Source organism: Chelonoidis abingdonii, chromosome 4, assembly GCF_003597395.2.
Source record: "Chelonoidis abingdonii isolate Lonesome George chromosome 4, CheloAbing_2.0, whole genome shotgun sequence".
Lineage (NCBI taxonomy): Eukaryota > Metazoa > Chordata > Testudines > Testudinidae > Chelonoidis > Chelonoidis abingdonii.
This window is the reverse complement of record NC_133772.1, coordinates 148242224-148265671: the sequence shown is the minus strand read 5'-3', so window position 1 is coordinate 148265671 and position 23448 is coordinate 148242224. Positions and strand designations below refer to the sequence as shown.

The window sequence follows — 23448 nt, the reverse complement described above, 5'->3', positions numbered from 1 at the left end:
GGTTGGACATTAGAGAAAAACTTCCTAACTGTCAGAGTAGTTAAGAACTGGAATAAATTGCCTAGGGAGGTTGTGGAATCTCCATCATTAGGGATTTTTAAGAGCAGGTTGGACAAACACCTGTCAGGGATGGTCTAGATAATACTTAGTCCTGCCTTGAGTGCAGGGGACTGGACTAGATGACCTCTTGAGATCAACTTCCAGTTCTGTGATTCTATGAAGTGTATTTTGAGGAGATATTTTAAGGAGAGGAGAAGGTGTTTAGCACATGAAAAAAAGACTCTCTTATGCTCAAAGGACAGTGTGAACTAATAAAATAATACCTAGAAGGTGGCAGAAAGGTGACAAGGATACAAAGTGGGGCTGATAGCAGGGAGATTTGGCCCTACAGAGTGGAGCAAGAAGAAATGAGCATTGATGCAGGCACACAATGTAGTACAGGTCTTTAAAGTGAGAACTGTTTTTCTGAGATGTTTGATCATTTATTTAACTAAGGCTTGGAAGCATTCAACTCCCCCAAGTGCTGCCATTTCCTTATCTTTCTCCTTCTTCTCCCCCACTTCAATGGCTATCAAAGTCATCTTTAAAAACAAAGCTAACCACATTCTAATATAAACCACTCTAGTTTGCAGTAGAAAACTACTGTGTTTGGGGATCATTACTATGCTGTACCATTTATTTTTTGAGTCTGGGTTCTAGAGTTTTATAAGGGTCTACTGATGGAGAGAGGGAGAAGTTATGTGGCTGAAATTTCTTCAGTCTCTCCAAAACAAACAAACAAACAAAAACACAAAACGTTCATACTAATTGTATTTGTTTATCCTATTTACAGAGCGCTCTTAATCATGCATCTTCAGGTGTTTCCTTTGGTTTCTCAGTATTTAATTTAATGAATGCAATCATGGGAAGTGGAATACTTGGTTTATCTTACGCCATGGCCAACACAGGGGTCATTGGATTTAGGTAAGTTTTTAGTTTCACATACATATCCATTCTAAAATGACCTTTACATGTTCCTGAAATACTGTACATAACTTTTTTTTTTTTTTTTTTTTTTTTTTTTTTAAGTGGGGAGCAAGATCTGAGCTGAGATTTTTGTATGGAAAAATATTACATCCTACAAGGACTGGTTGGCTTGTATTTTTGGCATTTAAGGCTATGGACCCATTTCACTCCTAGGTTATTCATTCAAATCTGGCCTGTGGGGGTAATGACCTGAAGTCTCATTAAATTACCATTAAATTGGTGGCAATTTGGTAGTCAACCCAGTTCCTATGGATAGATGTTTATATCACAAAATCATTATCCTATTTAGTTTTAGAATTGGACTGTCCAGGATAGGGCTGATGCACTTCTGCTGAGCAGTGTGGGGAAGCTTGTATGTCTACTCTTTATGCAGTACCTATTCTGTGAATAAGCAGAGGACTAACTACCACTGTATTTAGTCTGACTCCTTCTGTAAGGACTAAGTTCACTTTAATATATATACAGACACACATGCAGTAGAGTTGCAGTTCCTGGTGGTTATGTTCCAGTTGTGGTTATGAAATGGTTCACGTGCAGTACTTTTGTCCTACATAAATCTGTGATGACTTATAGTCTAGCACATAAAAACGTGAAGTGTAGTGGAACATAGCAAACAGCAGATAAGTCAGTGACCATATGAACTTTGGTCAGCAGATGTGAGCCATAAAATGAGGAAGTCTTGTCTCATAACTTCTTCCTTGTGCAATCATAAACCAGTTTTGAAAAGAGAATATGTTCTTTACTTTAAGAAATGCCTTACTCTTCAGTATTTTATATTTTAGCATCTTGCTGCTGATTGTTGCCAGCCTTGCTTCTTACTCAGTATTTCTGCTGCTTAGTATGTGCATTCAGACTGGTAAGTGAAGAGAGAATATATAGAGCAATAGTCTATTGTTTGTCTCATCTACAAAGATGTGACCCTGTAAAATTATTTGAATTAATGATATATAAATATGATACTGTGTATCTCACTGTTGATGTAATATTTTGAAAATTAAGATTTGTCATTATTTTGTTAAAACTCATCCATAAGTGTGATTTTTGAAACATTGTCATACTTCTGAAACTTTTACTGAAATTTTTTTTTGCAGTAGGTATGATTTTTGAGCTCCCCGATATTCTGCAAAGATGCATGAAAAAGGCAAATATCTGAGATAGCTTAGTAAGGATGGTTTTAACACCTTCTGGATTCAATCTTTTTTTTAAACACACACACATACACACAGAGCTGCTGTCTTTGAACTCATAAGAGCAGCAGCAAGCCCTAAATTAGCATCATTGTGGACACATGTTCACTTCAATGGATACCTTATCAGGCTTAGTAATCTTATTTGACTGTTATCCATCCCCTTGCTCTTCGCATACCTCTTCTGTCTTAGAGATCATCTGACACTACTTGATTCTGGTGTGTCTTCTGATTCTAGACCCTTAGTATTAACTTATCATAGTGCATGAATATTTGCTTTGGAGTCTCAACTCTCTACAATAGCTATTCAGCTGCCACCTAATGATTTAACTTATGTTTTTTTTAAACTGTTATTGAAACCTTAAAATGCCAGTTCCTTAAATTCTACTACATGGAGATTTTCTAGTATAACCTGGTCTCTGTCTCCATCATCCATCTTGTCATTACCACCCTATCTGTTTTCCTCACTTCAAGGATGGTTTTCATGGTAGGAGAAAGCTTTCTTTCTTTCTTTATTGCTTTTGTTTTCCATAGCTAGCTTTGGTCACTCAGCTGACTATTTCCTGATTCTGCTCGGAGACTGCTGTTCCTGTCTTCATCAGTTGAGTGATCTCCTTTACGCACACTAAAAAAAAAAAAAAAGTTCAGTAGCGGTTAGGGATACTTTAGTGATAGATGGCCATAGCTGCTTGGTGCTTTTGGACTAGTTTGTGGCTACCTTTTTCTCTCCAGCCAGTTAGGATTCCAAGATTAGACAGGTATCATTACCTGATAGTGCAAAAGTTTGAAAACTCTTAATCTGTCTATTGTAGGTTCTTTTATGGCCCCCACTACCACAATCTTCTAATGTACAGTATTTATCATTTCTCATAGGAGGTATCCATGCAGTGGATAAGGCACTGGACTGGAAGTCAGGAGACATGGGTTCTAGTCCCAGTTACGTGACAGACATGCTTTCTGACTTTGGGCAAGATATTTAATCTGTTTTCCCATCTGTAAAATGAGGATAACAAACTTTTGAGTATTCAAAACTATGGATGAAAAGCACTGTATCATATACATCCTAAATGGTGGTGATATTATGTTGATTTTATTTATCATCTTCATTGACAACCTAGTGCAAAGGAAATTACAGGGGCAGGGAAAAGGGGAGAAATGGAAGAAAAACTGTTTTACAATAAAGGAACTTTCCACTTGATGAAATTTGAGGCTTTAAACCATCTTTATATTCTAGGTCCTTAAGTCATTATCCATAGGAAATATTGCTCTTCTGGGAAGCATTTTTTGTTGTTTGTATTAACAACAACAACAAGTATAAGGAGTCAATGTCAGTAAAGTGATTAGATGAATTATTTCACATGCTTTAGAAGAACACCTTTCCAGTTAATAATTGCTACCAATTAACTCATTGCCAGGCTAAGCTAGGACCAGAAATATGCCTCAGTACTTCATTGAATAAAAAATGTATTGAAATTCCTGAATTTAAACTTGCAGACTTTCATTGATTTTTATATGGTTGCAGTCAGGTTATATTTAATATAGTTTTGGTCAGTGATTCCTGTAAAAACAATCAGATAATTCCAGGTTACAGAACATAGCTGGTCTCTTAGTGGAAACCTGTAAGGGCTGAAAGGCCACAAGCTTGACCTACTATGTCTCTATCTCAGTGAAATGTACATTGTTCTTTATATGTGGGGTACTCTTCAAAACAGATCATTATCTATTCTTTAAAAAAAATGCATCAGACCAGCATTTGTGAACAAACCTGCAATTATGGGCTAATGTGAGACTGGGGTTGGGAAGGAAGGAATTGCGGTGGTTAATTCTAGAGAATGAGTTGGGGATATATTTTTATGGTATGAAAAGTACCTTGATAATGTTTATAAACTGTTCATTGTGGTGATACTAAGTCATCATGAAAAATGAGTGTAAAAAGAAATGGCATGCAGCTACCTGCAGAGGAAGCTTCTATATTAATTCCATTTTAAAGGGAGATAGATATATTAAGCACAAACATTTTAGGCATAATGTCTTTTGGAGAAGTGCTTCTAATTTTTTAATGACGCAAATACTCTGGATTTGTAACAGTGACCGAATCTAATTACTAGTAGCGATCAAATGGCTTAGCAGATAAACATTGCTGTTTACTCCCAGGTTGTGTGTTGAGGTTTGTTCAGTCTTCAGTTATAGCAAGATTGAACTAATAGCTGGAATTATTTTGCAGGGGTAGAGGGTTAATGTTATTGATGGGATTATTGTGAGCTGCCGCTGCTACATTTTTGCATGTGAAGTATGCAGCCATCAGTGTTGCTGGTATCGTAATTGTCAATTTCACCTCAGGGGATACAACTGGATTTCCCTTGTGTTGAAGTATGTTTCAGAAGTCATATTTTTGCTGAACTATCTTGTCTTTAAACTGGTGGAGTTTATTTTGCTTTTTAAAATCAAATTGTTGTACTTTTAAAAAATTGAGAATAAATGCCACTCTATTCACAGGACTGAATTTCTAGCATAAATGCAGTTACTCCAGGTTTACACCGGTGTAACAGAGCAGATTCTGGCCCATTTTGTTTTTGTACAACATACTGATGATGGTACTAGAGAGGAGTGTGAAACACTGAGCTTGCAAAAGGCCTACAAGATGATTAAGATCTCTGTTATTTATCGTGCTACAGTAATTTATTACTGTGTGTAACTTTACAGACAAATAACAGTTTCTCTGTCTTGAGTTTAGTCTGAGGCCCTGTGGCAGGGTGACCACTCACCAGCATGGCCCCGCCTGCTGTTGTCCTGGGAATTAGCTTTTTTGCAGCCTTGGAGTGCCTCTGCAGGCTGCTGTCTGGCTCGCCGGAGGCCCCCCATGTCCCTCCCAGACCCTGGTGCACCTTCTCTCTGGGATTTGCCCCTGCAGTCTCTCAGGGTCTCCCCTCCCCAGGGAACCCCCTATCTCCACCTCACCTCAGTCTTAGAATACTGCCAGTCACCATCTAGCCCCCACTCACTGGGACGGACTGCAGTGTAATTGCTATTCATTATCGGCCAGGAGGGTTTGGACCTGCTGCCTCTGCCTACCCTTGGGCTGTTCCGTTGCAGCCCCAGTACATTTTCAGCCTTTAACAAGGCCTGCAGCCTGGGGGTTTCCAGGCTGGAGCTCCCCAGTCCTCCTTCACTTAGACACCCTGTTCAGCTCCCAAGTAGTCAGGCCCGTCTCTCTCTACAGCTAGAGAGAGAGACTCTGTCCTTGTGCTGGCCCACAGCCCTCTTGCAAGGGCCAGCTGGGCCCTGATTAAGCTGGCCACAGCTGTGGCTGCTTTCTTAAACAGCCCAGCTTTTCCAGTTGCAGCCCTCTCCAAGGCTGCTTTTAATCCCTGTTTACTGGGGTGGGCAGCTGCCACACCACAGGCCCCAATCTTGCAACTTGATTGACGCAGGTTGATGCATTCTCCCATGTGATATTCCATTGACTTCCGCGGGACTTAGCTCGGGGGGGTTTCCTGGCAGGTCAGCTTGCAGGGCTGGGGCCAAAATAACTTGTGGCATGGGAAGAGATGGTAAAGCACATCGCAAGGGGGCTGAGAGGAAAGAGTATAAGAGTTATAAAAATAAAAACGTATTTAAGACTGGTTTGCCTTCTAAAATACTTACAGCAGTTTGAATCTCAGCCATGTCTTGCATTAATATAGACTAGAAGAAAGGGGGTAGCATTTTTGAGAATAATTTACATCTTTTTGATACTCCTTGATTTTCTAGAAACAAAATGTGGACTGACCAACATTTTGAGATTAATTCTTCCATTCAGAATGATCCCTTTTCAAATTACCAGCACATACATTGGAAATCTTGGATTACTTTAATATGGTTGCATAGATCAGGGGATTACTTTTGAAGGTGGGCCTCAGTGCAGCTTACACTGTATGTAAGGATCTGTAGTGATTGTGCTTAGGGGCTAACCCTGCAAAGTACAGTGCACCTTCAGCACTCCCTGAAATTAGTAGGAGTTGGGGGTGCTCAAAATCCTGCAGAACTGAGCGCTGAGGCTTACATTTCTTGAAAGATTTGTCCACTATAATATAAAGCTGCCCCTTTTATTCTTTATGAAAATGAAGTAAAATAATTTGTTTAAAAATATTGTTCAGAATGGTTTAACCCATGGTATAATCTACAAGAATTCTTGAAGAGAAGGTGATGTGGTATCCATATATTTGTAATCATGTTTAACGTAAAACTACTGTAATATAAATTTCTACTGCGCATACGGATCATTATGTATGTTGAAGAAAGTGTTTCTATTCTGAAGCTGTATTATAAATGAGAATCATAAAATACTGCTTTAGTTTTGTCAGTGTAAAAAAATTAATAAAACACAATCAACTATTCATAACTAAAGTGAATATGAAGTTGGAAATACTTCGTTTTTCTTTTAACAGCTGTCACTTCTTATGAAGATCTTGGTCTCTTTGCATTTGGATCACCTGGGAAGGTAACTTCTGTTTACAGTACCCATGTCTCTTTTATTCTGTACTTTAGTTCTGATAAATATTTTGTTGACTGTAGTTACATCGTTCCTGTTTAAGAAATAGCTATGTAGTATAATTAGCAAAACGCTAACATTTTTTGTAAATAAATTCCTATTACTCCCCCAAAACAATGAGGAGTCCTTGTGGCACCTTCAATTTCTAGACTATGCAGGCCAAAAGTTTAGTCAGCCCTGAAATAAGTAGCTTTAATTTATGGTGGCATATTCTGTTTACACACAAAGACATCTTGAAAATGTTGTTACTTTCCAATCCATATTCAAATTCTGCACAATATTACCACATAATCTGTTTACAGATGTCTCTGAATGAGTCGTCATGGTGCTTCAACTCTTAGAGAGCTTAGGGGATGTCTATACAGCAAACCCCTTTGCAGCTGTGAGTCTCGGAGCCCAGGTCAGCTGACTCAGGCTTGCAGGTCCTGCTATGCAGGGCTAAAAATAGTAGTGTAGATCTTCAGGCTTGGGCTAGAGCCCAGGTTCCAAGACCGTCTTTGGGTTTCAGAGCCTGAGCCCAAACATCTGTACTTAGGTCCCTACCAAATTCATGGTCCATTTTGATCAATTTCACGGCCAGAGGATTTTAAAATTGGTCAATGTCATGTTTTCATCTATTTGCATCTGAAATCTGATGTTGTAACCTTGGGGATCTGATTTTCCGCCTCTCCTCTCCCCGTCATGCAAAGGAAGGACAAATCTTGTTCCTCCCCGGCCCAGCAGGGACTTACAGCTAGGAGCCCCCTAGCTGGGGCGCTTCCAGCAGCAGGAGGATATCAGACCCAACCCCACAAGCCGCCTCCAGCTGCAGGAACCTCTGGGGCTGGAGCTTCCTGCAGCGGCGGAGGCATTTGGAGGTGGGTCTGGTCTCCCCCTGAGAGCGAGAGCAGCTGTGCAGGGGAAGGACAAGCCCACCCGGGACTTGCACCTAGGAGCCCCCAGTAGCAAGGGGAAGATCAGATTTTACAGGGAAGGGCTTATTTCATGTTCTGTGACACATTTTTCACAGCCATGAATTTGGTAGGGCCCTATCTATACTGCCATTTTTAGCTCCTCAGCATGAGCTCAAGTAAGTTGACCCAGGCTCTGAGCCTCTCTGTGGTGGGTGTTTGTTTGCTGTGAAGATGTATCTTAGATGCTACATGAAAGGTGAATACTGTAAGTAAATCAGACAAAGTTTAAGGAGTGTTATAAATTTATTGATCACTTCAGATGAACAATTCTTATTCTCAGACGTCCTTATAAAGGCTTCTGGGGGTTAAGAATAAATTGATGTGGCTTCCATGTTGATTAGCAGATGGTCTACTGCAAGCACTTTTCTTAAACAGATTTATCCAGTATTAGGTATAGCATGTGCAGGTGTAACGGGGTTCACTCACTGTTGGGACACCTCTTTATGGTGACAACTAGATATTAGCTCCTTTCAGGTCTGAGGCTCCCTGTCTGACAGTTGCTTCTACCACATCTCCCCCTCACTCTCCTGGTTTTGCAGTACTCCCTCTTTGTGACTTAGCCCTCCAGCCAGCTCACTGTAGTCCTCCTCTTCCAAGATATTAGCATTCCACTGGATCTACTGTCCACATGCTGTTCCAGGCAGTCTTTCAGTTCAAGGCCAGGTCTTGTGTAACTTTCCCAGCTGCTGACAGGGAAACTTGGGTCCACTAGGTTCCAGCCCAGGGACCATGTGTCTAGCAACTACAGTCTTCTTGCTCTCAGACCCTGTCGCTGTTTCCTTGGGCTCTTTCCTACATCCCCTTTTTAGTCCCTCGGTCCAAATACCCTCCTCCCAGGGAGTGACTGTAGACTTCTTCCTCCCTTTGACTTGTCAAGACTCTGTAGCCTTAAAGAAACCTCCCTTCCCTTAGGGAGGGACTGCCAACTACTTCCTCTGAAGCAGCCCCGTTCTGTTCTCAGCTTCATTCCTTTAGACAGGCCCAATCTGCTCATTTCCAGCTGAGCTACTTCTTCCATTAGGCTTTATTGAGCTCTGGCTCTCCTCTAGGTGCAGCACATAAGGTTAATTGACCTACTGTAACCCACTGTGCCTTGGGTGGGGTGAATACCCTGTCAAAACAGGAAAAACACTGGTAGTGGATCTCCTTTTTGAGAGAGAAGTATACTAAACATTACCCATTCTCCATTATTATTGTTATAATCTGTGTTTCAGAGTGGTAGCTGTGTTAGTCTGTCAGCAAAAAGAACAAGGAGTACTTGAGGAGTACTTCAGGTTGTGTGTGAACTGCCAAAACAAAGTTAATAAAAGGCTGCCTTTTTAAACAACTTCCTGAAGACAAAAAAAGCACAAGTCTTTTTTTCTGCTTCACTGGCCAGATTCTGATCTCAGATTTATTGACCAAAGCTAAGATTAGATCAAGTTATCTCAACTAGTAATAAATCTCAATATTTAACAAAATATTAAATCTGTTTTTATCATATCCATTCTAAATGTGTTAACCACAAGCAATCAGAACCAAAAATGTGTGGTTTCTACTGTTGAAAAGCTGGTAATTTTAGCTCTCTGGTAGTGTTAGACATTTCTTTCCAGCCTTGGCAAATGACAAGGTCTCATACTTCTTAAAAACATGTCATACTTATCTTGCTTTTTTTCTCAGCTTCAATTCTGGCATGATTTTAATAACTACTATTTTGTAACACATTACAACTAGAAATTAATTCTATAAACTACCTGAAAGATTGGAATCTGAACTTTGAAATGTACATAGAAGTTGATCCAGGTTTTCAGTCACCTTTTTCTTCTTTTTATTCCTCTTTCTTAGCTTTTTCCATTGCACCCAACACTGTGATATTCAAATGCTGATTATTTATTTACTATCTTTGTGCCCACAAAATAAGTACCTACTACTTTGGTCCATGGTTATATGCTGGAATTGAACTAGAAAGACAGCAAGATAGTAATCACAGAAACATAATTTGTTAACCTGATTTTATAGGGCTGATTTATTATAGGCTTGCCAGTGATCTGACCAGAAGATGCTTAGATTCTTATCCCAAAATCAGGCTACAGAATTAGAGAATGTACAGAGTTCAATACTTTGTCTGGACTCTTGAGGTGTGCAGCAAGGACATTCACACTGTGCACAAAGTCAAAATTTTAAGATCTTTATTAAAATAAACAAGAGTAATCAAAGCTACAAACCACAGAGCCACAAAAAAAAGGTACAGTTATGTAGTTCCTGGTGGTAACATCCCTTTTACAAAAGCTATATAAACCAGCATACTCACTCTTTGGTAGTGCTACACAGAGGACCACCCTCGTCTCTGGCATGTCCAGTGAGTTTGTTGGTCCAGGTTCCTCAATCCCAAAATGGTTGAGATTAGGTTCGAGAGTTGAGTAGCTAAGCTATATTGCAGAAGTTAAGCTGATAGTTATCTTTCTTTAAATTTTCTTTTGTTAAACTAAGAGAAGGATTCCTCAGCCTCGGGGGTTGCCCTCTTATAGGGTCCTGGCACTGTCCTGAATTTTCATATCAGTGCCCAACCTTCCATGCCCAAATCTTATTTTCTCATCCAGATAAATCTTAGAGTGCCCTTAATCTACAGACTAATATATTCTTACATATTAATAACATATTCATACATATTAATACTGATTCTCATTCTCAAAACCATTAACTTTGGCTTGAACTGTTACTTCCATGTTCTTGCGGTATACCTTGTGGTTACTGATGTGTTCCAGAACTTAGTTCTCCATTCAGTTCCCCAAAGTCGGAAGGATAACTGGTAGGTAATTTATCTATGCCAAAGGTTATGCTAACACTTATGCTAACTTATGCTTATGCTAACTTGCTCTAGCTGATCATACAGGATACAGTCCTGTAGGTTCCTTGCATTACCGCCAAATATAATAAAATAATATCTACTGCAATATAAATCAAAATATAATCAAACAGATTATATAACATAGCAAGCTGGCAGGCTAGCCCCATTGGCTACAAATTTTAAGGTCTTCTCTCATGACTATAAAGGCTAGATATACTTTGGATCAATTCAGTGCTTTCTGGATGGATAAACTTCTTTCCCAGCACTGGTCCTACAAACAATCAAATTTAAATTTAAAAAAATCCCTGATCTAAGAGTAAATTTTTAATATTCTAAAGAGAAAATGAGGTTTAAAAATATTCATAGTCTCTGATGAGGCTGACACACAGAAGAGATTTGCATGAACTATCTGATTGTCTCTTCAGAGCTGAATGACAGATGCAGTGAAGTTCTAAGAAAATTATTAGAATACATTCATATGCCCTCTGAATGATACAAAAATGAGCAGTCTATGGAGCAGACTTCATTTATAACTACTTTTGTTCTGTCATCTCAAAATGAAAATACAGTATTCTGGTGAAGATTTTTGCTGTTCTATTACATTTGTTTCCATATTTTATGAACTAGTCATTAAACAGAAGACACCCTTCCTTTCATTGCTAATTATTAGTTCTACATTTGGTTTAAGATCATCAGTATGCAATTTGACTGTTAAAGAGTGAAGTTTTGTTTTTAGTTTTCCTTACCCTTTCTAAAGAAATCAATTGTTTTACAGGTTATTGTGGGAAGTACGATAATTATTCAGAATATTGGAGGTAAGAAATTTCATAGTGGGATATGTGTGCTTTGGGATGTTTACAAACACAAGTCTATATTTAGGTAAAATTATACTTGTGAGAGAGGCTGACAGAGGAAATTTAAGGCAAAGTTTGAGATCTTGTTATGCCAAAGTGCTACAGTAGGTACACTTTGTCACATCACATGTTCTCTACCCTACAATTCCTACGCGTGACATGTTGAATGCAAGCATAAAAGATTGGCCTTTGAATGTAGTTGTTTTAGTGGCTTCTATTTACTGAATCACAGAATGTTGTATATGCTAGCTTAATGGTAGTTTTCCTCCGGTTTTGGTTAATTCGAGATTTTGTGCTGACTATACATTCTCCTTCATAATGTGGTCTGTTTTTCACACTAATCAGTTTTGTCATCTGCTGTGTAGTCTAGCTATATAGTTCTTTTTTGCCCTTCTTAGTACATTTCCTAATGAAATAACTGTCTTGAAATAAAAATAATCAGTTACATAATTATAAACATGTAAATCCCAATTAGCAACCAGCATATGAATAAAGTAGGAGTAGTCACAGAAATATTAAGAGTAGAGTCCAAAAGAAGGTAGGTTTAAAAGGTAGAGTTAGAAGAGACTGACTGACTATTGTGGAATGCTCAGGTTTAAACTGGATTCTTTCTCCTGGGTGAAAGCAGGAAATGGGCTGAAAACAAAATAAAAAGATTAGGAAAGAGGACGCAGACACTCATTTATAATGACTAAGACAAACAGTGTTCCAATGTTTGTCTATAAAGAACAAGCAATGATTAGCAGAGTACCTGGACTCATTGCAAAAGGGACCTAGAAGTAGAGCAAATGACTGATTTTATGATTGCCCTGCCTTTACTAAAATTGCTAGTAATGGAAACTACTTAATTTAAATGGCTGTAAAAATCCTGGAATTAATTCCAGACAGGAGCGAACACATTAATTCCAAGGTCTAAAGATTATTTATTCATGCAGGTTTTAGAGGATGTTATGTAGCTATGAACAGATTTTTAAATTTCCTTTCCCATTTGACTGGACCACTAAATAAATGCTATAAGACAAAGAGGGGATACATAGTGAAGGTTCAGGTGACTCTGGGATCTAGTACAAGGCTGTCTGGTCAAAGGAAATTTAAGTCTTATTTCATCCTCGTAACAGTTCATAACCTTCTCTGTCTGTCACTTTTAATAAAACTCAGTTTAGTCATGCTAGAGGCCCAAGCTGTTGTATGTTGGATATTATTAAACTACTTATTCCATCTTCTGCAATGGACTTCTGTGCCAGAGAGCTTGACCTGTTCTGCCAAGAATTTCATTTCTGTTTAATATGTTAATTCAAGGAACAGCTTTCACAACTGGAAAACATGCTTTCAGGTATTTAAAAATGCCTGTCACTTTCCAGATCTTCTGTCTTTTGGTTCTCAGGATTTAAGTGCAAAGGAGTATAGGAGAGTGGCACAAGTATTTTCTGCCCTCATATATTTAAGTTCTTTGCAAAGATTAACCAATTTCACAGTGAAAAATCAGCTATCCCTAACTGAATCAGTGTAGACCAAAAGCACCTCCCTTTGCATAAAGAGGCACTCTGCCTTGTCTAACTGGGGGTGGGGATGGGGAGTGCAGCTTCCATGGGGGATGAGAGGAATAGGGATTTGTCTGTTGTCCACGTCCCCCTGCTCAGCCTCCAGATGTACATGTTAAAACAGCTGTGAGCTTTGTTTTCACTGCCAGGGAATCCTCCCTCCACAGCAACTGCTATTTCTACTGTCTCTAAGGGACTCAGCCAATGGCAGCGTGGTACTTTGGAAGTGTGCTGCCAGGGGAAAGGTGGGAGCTAGTGAAGCTGTGCGGTGTCAAGAATCATCCTTGTAGTTGGCTCTCCTAGTATCTAACAGATTCCCAGGATTAGGAGGCCTCTCCCCATCAAAACTCCATCTTCTTGACCCTTGAGGAGTCAAAGAAGGTACAGGAAGTTTTCTTGCCTTTTTGGTCCCCTTCCATGGATTTCTCAGTGAGAGGGATCAGGCCTTTGAGTTCAGTTTGTCCTGAAGGGATGCCTCTAGATTTGTCAGTATGGACTTCTTTATGTTCAGCCCTTTCTTTGGTATGTCTCCCCACCCTTGTTTCTTTGCAGCCAGCAAAGCCATGACCCTTCAATAGTCTTTCAAGCTCTATCAATGCCTTAAATTTCAGAATACGACTAGAAATAAAATGGTCTCTGTTTACCTCTTCCATCATCAGAGCTGGGAATATTGCATCATATGGAATCTCTTTACAAAGAAGATTATTGGCACTTTCAGAATGTGGGTTAGGCATTATTTTTTAGTGTGGTATCATTATTTCTAAAAGTATCCAGAATATATGGAAGTGATTTACACTCAATTGGAGTGGAGATTTTATTTTATTATTATTATTATTATTTTTTACCATGTTTAAAAAGATGCCTTCAGTGTTCTGGGTTTGTTTTTTATTTATTTTTTCATAATCTTTAAAAAAAACTTTTTCTCATGGTTATATTTTGTTTAAAAAAACTCAAAACAAAAGACATCTTGCAGAGTTGAAAGCAAACTTCTCATTTTTAATAACTTTATTGCACACACCCGCTGGTTTGTTTGTTTATGTGGGGATGCTGACTTTACTACTGTGCAAAGATGCATTGACCAAAGAAAAACTTGCATGGTTTTACAAACGGCTATAAGAAAAGGAATAGTAACTGAAATTTGGATCAATCAGCCTTGAAAAAAAAAAAAATCTCTTCAATAGTCATTTTAAAAGTTAAAGTTGAGACATAAGCAATCAGAAGCCAGGGAATTCAAAGTTAGGGATAGAGCTTGGGATTTGTCATTCTAAAGTTTTTAAACACGATTATTCAATTCTTATACTGTTGTTGTGAAGATTAAATCAACATTCAACCTATTTTTTTTTTCCACATTTACAAGTCTTGATGGTGCCTGTTGTTTACTCAAGCAGAGCCAATTAAATAGTCCATTTAAGTACCAAAAACTAGCTGAGGACTTGTACAGACTAGCGATTAATATTTGTCAGCTATTTTTAGTTTTGCAAGCTTTAAAAAGCTTCTTAAACTATTAATATTTTTACTCTGCTCATTTTGAAATAGCCACATTTAAATTGCACTTTTTAAAAAGACAAAACAACAACAAAACTATGGCCTAAAGATTTTTATTTTCAAGCAAATTTTTACTTGAGTAATATAAACTTCAAAAATAGAGAACGATTAAAAAACAATGGAAATACTTACCAAGCTGTCTTTATAGCAACATGAATGTGTTGCGATGTTACAGATATTCATTAATGAGCTAACACTGGTAGGTTGAGTGGGAGGTTTCAGGCTAATCTAGTATCCTCGCTGATTCCCTTAGTCAGTATTTTGTGACTTTCAGTGGCCCAGTTCTGCAGGTCTTTACTCCATACTAGTAATAGTTACTCACTCAAATAGTCCCACTGACTTCAATGGGATTATTCACAAAAATACTACTTAGCATGAGAAGAGGGTGCAGAATTAGGCTGTAGATAGGAAGTGACACAATGCCAGATCATCATGTTATCCCAGCCACATCCTTTGTCTCACTTCCCAACCTCCTCCTGAGATCCATGCATGGAATGATCCTCTAGGTGTACATCCCAGGCCTGCCATGCTGAAAGTGGGAGGAGGACTGTGGCCTATTCCATCTACACGCATCCCAGCTGAAAGGCTTTCTATGCAGTTCTCAGACTGCAAGTGTAGAGGGGAGAGGGAAAAATCATTTTGTCCTAAGGAAGATACTCAGTTACCACAGCACCAGGTGATAATCACTTATTTACATAACAGAGTGGATTGATTTAAATCAATGATTTTTTTATTTAAATCAGCAAGTAGGAAATCTTGATTTACATAATTAATTTTAATCTTGTCCTGCATTTATACTCTTTAGTTATTTTGAAAAAGAATGGTTCATTCTCATTGGTTAGTATGTGTCACAGAGTGACACTGGCCTTTTAAGAGGAGCAGGTCCAGTACCTGTGCTGCCTCCGCTCACTTCAAGTGGACTTAACAGAGGTTATCTGAGCCCTAGAGAAGAAAGAGGGCCAGTGAGGGTTGCCTTAGAACACAGACGTGAGTCAGGAGGGAGACGGGCAGATGAGAGGTGCCAGAGCTAGGAGACTGACTGGTTCCTTGGAGAAGGCTGAAGGCAAGGAGAGCAGCAAGAGGGGTTTCTCTTCAAGCCAGAGAGCCAGGGCTGAAGGCAGCAGGTGCCTGCTGTTTCCAAGCTGGAGCCAAGACTGATGTCTCAGCACTGAAAGGCTGAACCTTAGGGAATAGTGAGAGGACCAGAGGGAGTTGAGGGATGCTCCTCTGGCAAGAATGATTTCCCAACATGTGGATGATTCCACTGGGAAGAGCAGGGTTGCACTCCAGTTGGAGGGATGGGGTGGCTATCCTGGCAGAGGGTCAGAAGAGGACTGGCAAAGAGGCCATGGCTGAAGGTGCCAGTGTGTCGTATATGTGGCATCGAGGGACAAAGATGTGTTGAGATTTAAATGTGTGTTTGCACTGAGGTGATAAATGGAATATGTGTTGGGATTTTATTATTTTGAACTATGTTCTGGTCATAAACCATGGTGATGAATTAGAGGATAAGACTGTATGGAGTCCTTCAGTTACCTAAGAGGGGACACTGGGGCAGGGTGTCACAGAGCTACTCCTGGCCATGAGGGGACAGTCAGGAGGTGACTAGCCCTGCTATAGTATGGTTTGGTGGTTCTTTGCTAACCAGGAGGGTATACCATACTAATACACATTATTGAAGCAATTATATAACACGTATTTATTCCAATTCTTCATTTTTACTTTTTTATTATGTTGAGATGCATTTCTTATTTTTTGGATTATTAATATTTTTTTTACTTAAGATTTGTGTCAAGCTACATTTGGATGGAAATTGAAATTCAGTTAAAATCTACAAAATCATTTTAAAGATGTTTGTTAGTTAAAATTACATGTGCTAGCCACATAAAGAAAAAAATTAATCAAAACATGTTTTACATATAAACATATAAATGAAATTAAATTAAAATTAAACAAAAAGTATTATCTGTAGTTAATGAAGTCAACTGATCGTTTCTAGTCACCATAACCTTCAAGATTTTAGAACTGTTAGATCTCCTCCTGTCACACCTCGTTTTTATTCTGAGATTGGAAGAGGAAAATAAACTTTTTCCTGCTCTTTCAACTCCCAACAGGTTTCTCAAACTGAATGAACTTGTTGTTGAACTGAACTAGTGGAATGTGGGACAAACTGAAACGAAGAAATTATCTCTGCACCTGCAGAAGAGGCTACTGCTGTCAAAAGCTGATTTAGCCATACAACAAACTCTGGTTCCAGTGCTTATTCAGTGATTTTTCAAAGAGAGTCAGTGGTATGACTTTCTTTGAAACTTCAGCAGCAAAGATGTACTGTTTGAATGTTTTTTATTTAATTTAAATGATTTTAATAGAGTATAGTAAGTTTGTAATTTTAATTTGAAATGGGTTTAATTTTTAAAAGAAAAATATATTTTAAATTTAAAAATCAGATTTGACCTTTTAAAACATCCATTTTGTAATTTAAAAAACCCCATCAATGTTTATCTGTTCTGTTACATAATCCTCTCCAGAAGTAACCAAATCTAGAGGGAGCCCCTGCTATTGAATCTCCAATGGAGTTGTGGCTGTGTAGCAGTGAGCGGGGTGCATTGGGCCAGACCCAGTGTTCTGCATCCTGTGGCTTCCCTAGATCCTGAAGGATCTGCCAGGTTTGTGGGCGGCTACTCCATGGAAGGGGGCAGGACAATGAGAAGGAATTCTTCCCCAAGGAAAAGCTCTCAAAGATTTCTCATTTAAAAAATACCCTCCGATTAATCGTCCTCAATAAAGTGTGTGTTTCAGTAGAGATATGACAGCATATATAATGAATGAAGTTGGAGAGTGAAGTATTTTAGCAAGATTTGTGGGAAATGGAGAGACACATAATAAAGTATTGCACAAGAGCATTTCACAATCTGTTGCCAACAGTAACAAATCTTCAGCATTGAGGTCTAAAGCTGGAATTGTGTGGGCGGAGTTTTACAGCATATTTCTCCAGACTAAAAACTGGCACTAGCTGAAGATCATTGCGGTAGGCAGGTATGACTGACCACATGGAACCTGGAAGTTTTGATAGAATAAAAACAAATTGGAAATTTTGAGAACATGAATTTAATAATACTATATGCAGTAGCAGCTGGAATTAAATACTGCAGTTGAACATAGATGATCTCCACAGGGATTTTTTGGAACAACAATAGTCTGAGGTCCACAGTGGAATTCTTTTGTTAAAGATCAGTTTGGGTTACCTGCCTGCTTTTGTTTGTTATATCCAAATGATCAATATTTGCAGCTCTGTGGAATTAAGTTCCCCAGATCAAACATATGTGAAAGCAACATTTCATTGTACAAAGATTTAGCAAATTCTAGTGCTGAAGAAAATTAGTTAGTTTATAATTGTTTCCAGTTGTGCCTTCTACAAGTTAAATTATTTACCTGCATTCAGCTGGCTCTCAAAAGGTGCAAAATTATTTCCTCTTTGAAAACATCAAAAACTGTTTCCAGTCAGATTCTAAACTAAAAGCAAAGACAAATTAATAAACACCAAAGAGTACCGGGAAAGGAAACTTGTTATGGTATTGGTTTTGCATCCTGCAAGCCTAGCTCTATCTTGATCTATGCTGTTTGCTTGCATGCTATACATTTTAAACAGACGTTCTACAGATATCGCAGACATTTAATTTTCTTGTGAGTTACATTTACGGTCTGTTAATATGATCAATAAAATGAATAACACATGAAGACATTCGACTAAACTGTAGCAAATTTCAATAAATTGTGTTGAATACATTACTAAATATTAAAATTTTGCTTCCTTATTTTTTGTTTAGGAATTTTTTACAGTTAAAATAGTCATTATTTGGCAGACTGTTTTCTTAAGTATAAAAAGAACTAAATCTAGGAAAGAGTCTGCATAAGAGACATTTGGGGGTTTTGTAGAGATGTAGATGTGGGTAATGTGCTTTTCCAGCAATGCTCTCTCAATGCCATCTGCTGGCCAGTCAGAGCACAGCACTAACATGAAGTTGTGGAGTTGGGTTTTTGTTTGTATTTAAGTGCTGCTAATTAGCAGTCTGAGGCTGGTTATGCTGAAGAGAGGACTTTTTTTTTAGATTTTACTTGAATTTACATTTATTACAGTTAAGACGTGGGAGAACTGGAGGAAGCCTAAATTAGAGAAGTAATTTATAACTTGTGTAAGGTTAGTTAAACATATTTATTGCTCCAGTGATGAATTTGTACATAGTGCAATTTACGTAACTTGTATATAAAACTACAGCATTATCTTGCTTGTACCAAAGATCAAGTGGCATATTTTACACTGTGGAATTAAAATACTCAAACTTCAGTTGTTTCCTGTGATCAAGATAGTCATATTTTTCTGCTTTGCAAGTTATCTTTTATTTTGCTCAGAGTTCCTTAGTCATTTAATTACAAAATGTATTGTAAATAGAATTTTGTCTTGTTTAAAAAGTGCTAATCCACAGGAATTTAAATCTGGCCGATATAGTGAGAAAATCATGGATTGCATCCTTGTCTCTCCCATCAGCGTACATATTCTACCAACCTATTTGGAATAAATTAACACCCCCATAGAGTGGAAGGGCAGACATAGCGCATCTCTTTGTTAAAGAATGGATTGAATTTCCCCCAAATACAGAAAATCTAATCCTATTTTTAAACAAACTGGAATGCACACTGCAGTTTGTGTTTGACCTGAAAGCTAATTAGTCTTATTGTTTTAAACTGAGGATTTCTAGTGTAGAGCTTCTTAAAATACGGGCACATTTGTCAACTGCCATACTAAATTAACACTTGAGGGCCAGTAAGAAGAATTATGCTATATTTTCATAATGCAGTGAATGTAATTAGGAGATTTTTGACACAGTAAAAAAATATTAAGACTTTTAAGAAAAAATAATTCTTAAATCTATCTGCAGACTGAATACATTTAGAGCTTGTCTAATGAGATATTTCTCCTCTTAAACTGGTCTAATGGTACTTAAACCACCATAGTTACACCAGTATAACTACGACATGTGGATACTCTTATTCCAGAATCAGCGTGGCTGTTTCCAGCTTTTTGGAAGTGATTTAAATAGTGACATAAGCTAAACCGGAAAAAGGCCCTCATGCCAGAATAAGAGAGTTCACACGGGAAGTTCTGTTGGTATATGTAATTATATATTCACAGTGCCTTCTACCAATATACCTTTCCCATACAGACAAGAGCTAAACCTATGGTTTTTAGTACTGTTTTAAACCAAATTCATGCATCTCCCGTGATTTTGTAGATTTTTGCTAAAGGAAATATATTTTTAATAAATATTGAGTGGGAGAGCCCTCAAGACTTTGTTTTGATTGTGTAATATTTTTATACATACTTAATGCATGAGATGGATGCCTTAGAGTGGTTCTAAAACTTCTGTATTGATGACCCCTTTCAGACAGCAAGCCCCTGAGTGTGACCCCCCCCCCATATAAATTAAAAACACAGTTTTTTACATTAAACACTATAATAAATGTTGGAGGCGAAGCAGGGTTTGGAATGGAGGCTGACAGCTCACAGCCCCCCATGTAATAACCTTGTGACCCCTGAGGGGTCATGGCCCCCAGTTTGAGAACCCCTGTCTTAGAAACTGACACAAACAGAAGAGTCATGTAGTATGAGGGGCAAAGTAGCATTTTTGGTAGCATTCACACTTGTTTTTCTGCTCCTCTTCTCTTCGCAGTTTGGTTGTAGTATTATTTTGTTTTTCAGATGGGTAGGTGGAGATACTCATGGGCGGCGGGTGAACTTCCAGCTGGGGGAGGCTAGCCTCCGGCCAGCCCTGCTTCCCTCCCCGAGCGCAGGGCAAGCGATGCGCCCCCGAGCGCAGAGCAGCCCCAGCCACCCCAAGTCCCAGCTGCCCAAGCCCCAGCAGCACTGAAGAGGAGCAGCCTACCACCTGGGCTGGGACCAAGGGGGAAGGGCAAGCAAGAGGTGGCTTTGGGGAGGGGAGGAGTGTAGGCAGGGTCACACAGGGCCGTTTGGGGAGGCACAGCTTTCCCCAGCTTATTGGATGTGCCATCCAGGGAGATACTGTAATGTTCCTCTCTCTCAGCCCCACTCCAAATCCCCATACAAACAGAATTAGCCTACTAAAAATTCAGCACTCCACTCTCCAGTTCCACTCACATTCACAATTCTCATCTCCTGACATCACAATATTTAGATGGACACTTTCTCTCCATTAGGTCAGAACAGACTATTGATAAGGTCATTTTGCCTATAGAGGGAAATGTAAAAGTTCAAATGATCTGTTGTCACATTAATTTCTATGAAAGATTCAGTTTCAACTGAGCAGTCCAGCTCAGTTTCTCAGTGACAGGTTATTTATTTATTTATTGGTAGTATAACTTTTGGTTCCCCCCGTTCTTATTTTAGTTTTTAACCTCTCTTCTCAGTGTTTTGAAATGAACAGGACTTTCTTGGTCAGATTCTCTCTAGCAAGGGAATACAATTGTTACTTTTCTTTCCATCTTCTGTGCTGCCTGGAATCTATGAGGAGACACCTTACTGATCTGGTATTCACCCAGTTCCACAAGACTGCTCTGCTGTCTTACTGTAATCTGTTCCCCATCTCCCACTTCACAGTTCTCTCATCTCTTCTGACCAAGATATCAGTGTCTCAACAGAGGGGTTTTTACAAAGTCTGTTTCTCTTCCTCGCCTCGCTCCCCTCCTGTGTATAAAGTTTGTAAAATGCTTTGGGATTTTTTGCATGAGGCGTTATAAAGATGCAAGGTATTAGTAAGAATGTAATGAACTGAACTAGTTGGTTGAGAACAAGTAGCCAGATGGAATAAGGTTCATTCTTTCCAGCCATGGGATTTTTTTAAGGGGTATTACCAACCCAAGTATAAGGAAGGAACAATCATGTGAACTGTCCAACAGTTCCCTTTGGATGTGAATATATATCCTTCCAAGTTAAGAGTAACAAGAAGAGTTTCTTCAGGTATGTTAGTAACAGGAAGAAGGTCAAGGAAAGTATTGGTCCCTTACTGAATGGGGGACGCAACCTAGTGACAGAAGATGTGGAAAAAGCTAATGCACTCAATGCTTTTCTTTGCCTCTGTCTTCACAAACAAGATCAGCTCCCAGCCTAGTGCACTGGGCAGCACAGTATGGGGAGAAAGTGACCAGCCCTCTGTGAAGAAAGAAGTGGTTCGGGACTATTTAGAAAAGCTGGACGTGCACAAGTCCATGGGGCTGGATGCACTGCATCTGAGGGGACTAAACAAGTTGGCGGATGTGATTGCAGAGCCATTGGCCATTTTCTTTGAAAACTCGTGGCAATTGGGGGAGGTCCTGGATGACTAGAAAAAGACTAATGTAGTGCCCATCTTTTAAAAAGGGAAGGAGAAGGATCCAGGGAACTACAAGCCAGTCAGCCTCAGCTAAGTCCCTGGAAAAATAATGGAGCAGGTCCTCAAGGAATCAATTCTGAAGCACTTAGAGGAGTGGAAAGTGATCAGGAACAGTCAGCGTGGATTCACCAAGGGCAAGTTTTGCCTGACTAACCTAATTGCCTCCTATGATGAGATAACTGGCTTTGTGGATGAAGGGAAAGCAGTGGACGTGTTATTCCAAGTATGGGCTGGATGAATGGACTATAAGGTGGATAGAAAGCTGGCTAGATCATTGAGTTCAATGGGTAGTGATCAATGGTTCCATGTCTAGTTGGCAGCCAGTTTCAAGCGGAGTGCCCCAAGGGTCAGTCTTAGGGCTGGTTTTGTTCAATATATTCATTAATGATCTGGAGGATGGAATGGATTGCACCCTCTGCAAATTTGCAGATGACAAAGTGGGAGGAGTGGTAGATACGCTGGAGGGTAGGGATAGGATACAGAGGGACCTAGACAAATTAAAGGATTGAGCCAAAAGAAATCTGATGAGGACAAGTGCAGTGTCTTGCACTTAGGATGGAAGAGTCTTATGCACTGCTACAGACTAGGGACCAAGGGGCTAGGCAGCAGTTCTGCGGAAAAGGACGTAAGGGTTACAGTGGACGAGAAGCTGGATACGAGTTAACAGTGTGTCCTTGTTGCCAAGAATGCTAATGGCATTTTGGGCAGTAGAAGTAGGAGCATTGCCAGCAGATCGAGGGACGTGATCATTCTCCTCTATTTGGCATTGGTGAGGCCTCATCTGGAGTGCTGTGTCCAGTTTTGGGCCCCACACTACAGGAAGGATGTGGAAAAACTGCAAAAGTCCAGCGGAGGGCAACAAAAATGCTTAGGATGCTGGAGCACATGATTTATGAGGAGAGGCTGAGGGGAGTGGGATTATTTAGTCTGCAGAAGAGAAGAATGAGGGAAGATTTGATAGCTGCTCTCAGCTACCTGAAAGGGGGTTCCAAAGAGGATGTATCTAACTGTTCTCAGTGGTACCAGATGACAGAACAAGGACGAATGGTCTCAAGTTGCAGTGGGGAAGGTTTAGGTTGGATATTAGGAAAAACTTTTTCACTAGGATGGTGGTGAAGCACTGGAATGGGTTACCTAGGAAGATGGTGAAATCTCCTTCCTTAGATTTTTAAGGTCCAGCTTGACAAAGCCCTGGCTGGGAAGATTTAGTTGGGGATTGGTCCTGCTTTGAGCAGGGGGTTGGACTAGATGACAACCTGAGGTTCTTTCCAACCCTGATATTCTATGATTCTTAGTCACTACTTTAGGCTTTGGCAGCAAATCCCTTGTTTATAGGTAGGATGACGAGGAGAAACTGAGGTTAGTATTATGGAACCCAATATCAAAGCCATTTAGGTGGCTTAAGATTGGGCTTCCTGAGAGGATTGGCAGTTCATTTATTGGACTTTTCTCAATTTTTCTCTCTCTGCCCCACATAATGGTTTTTTAAATCTGAGTTCATATGGTGAGTGCCAAACAGTATAAATGCACAGTACAGAAATGCTGACTAATGCATTTATTACATATGTGTTTCTAGTGA

At 39.3% G+C, this 23448-nt stretch overlaps 1 protein-coding gene across 4 annotated transcripts in view; it reads left to right on the top strand.

Annotated features, from left to right (window-relative positions):
* The window catches only part of SLC38A6 (solute carrier family 38 member 6), a 67416-nt gene that overhangs the window by 2689 nt on the left and 41279 nt on the right, over window positions 1-23448 (top strand). For 3 of the 4 annotated variants that reach the window (XM_032789195.2, XM_032789197.2, XM_032789198.2), the window contains exons 2-5: window positions 833-963; window positions 1809-1882; window positions 6640-6692; window positions 11299-11338. In XM_032789195.2, coding sequence (XP_032645086.1) covers window positions 833-963; window positions 1809-1882; window positions 6640-6692; window positions 11299-11338 — 298 coding nt within the window. The remainder of the gene's footprint in view (window positions 1-832; window positions 964-1808; window positions 1883-6639; window positions 6693-11298; window positions 11339-23448) is intronic. The other variant, XM_032789196.2, reaches the window with a different exon arrangement.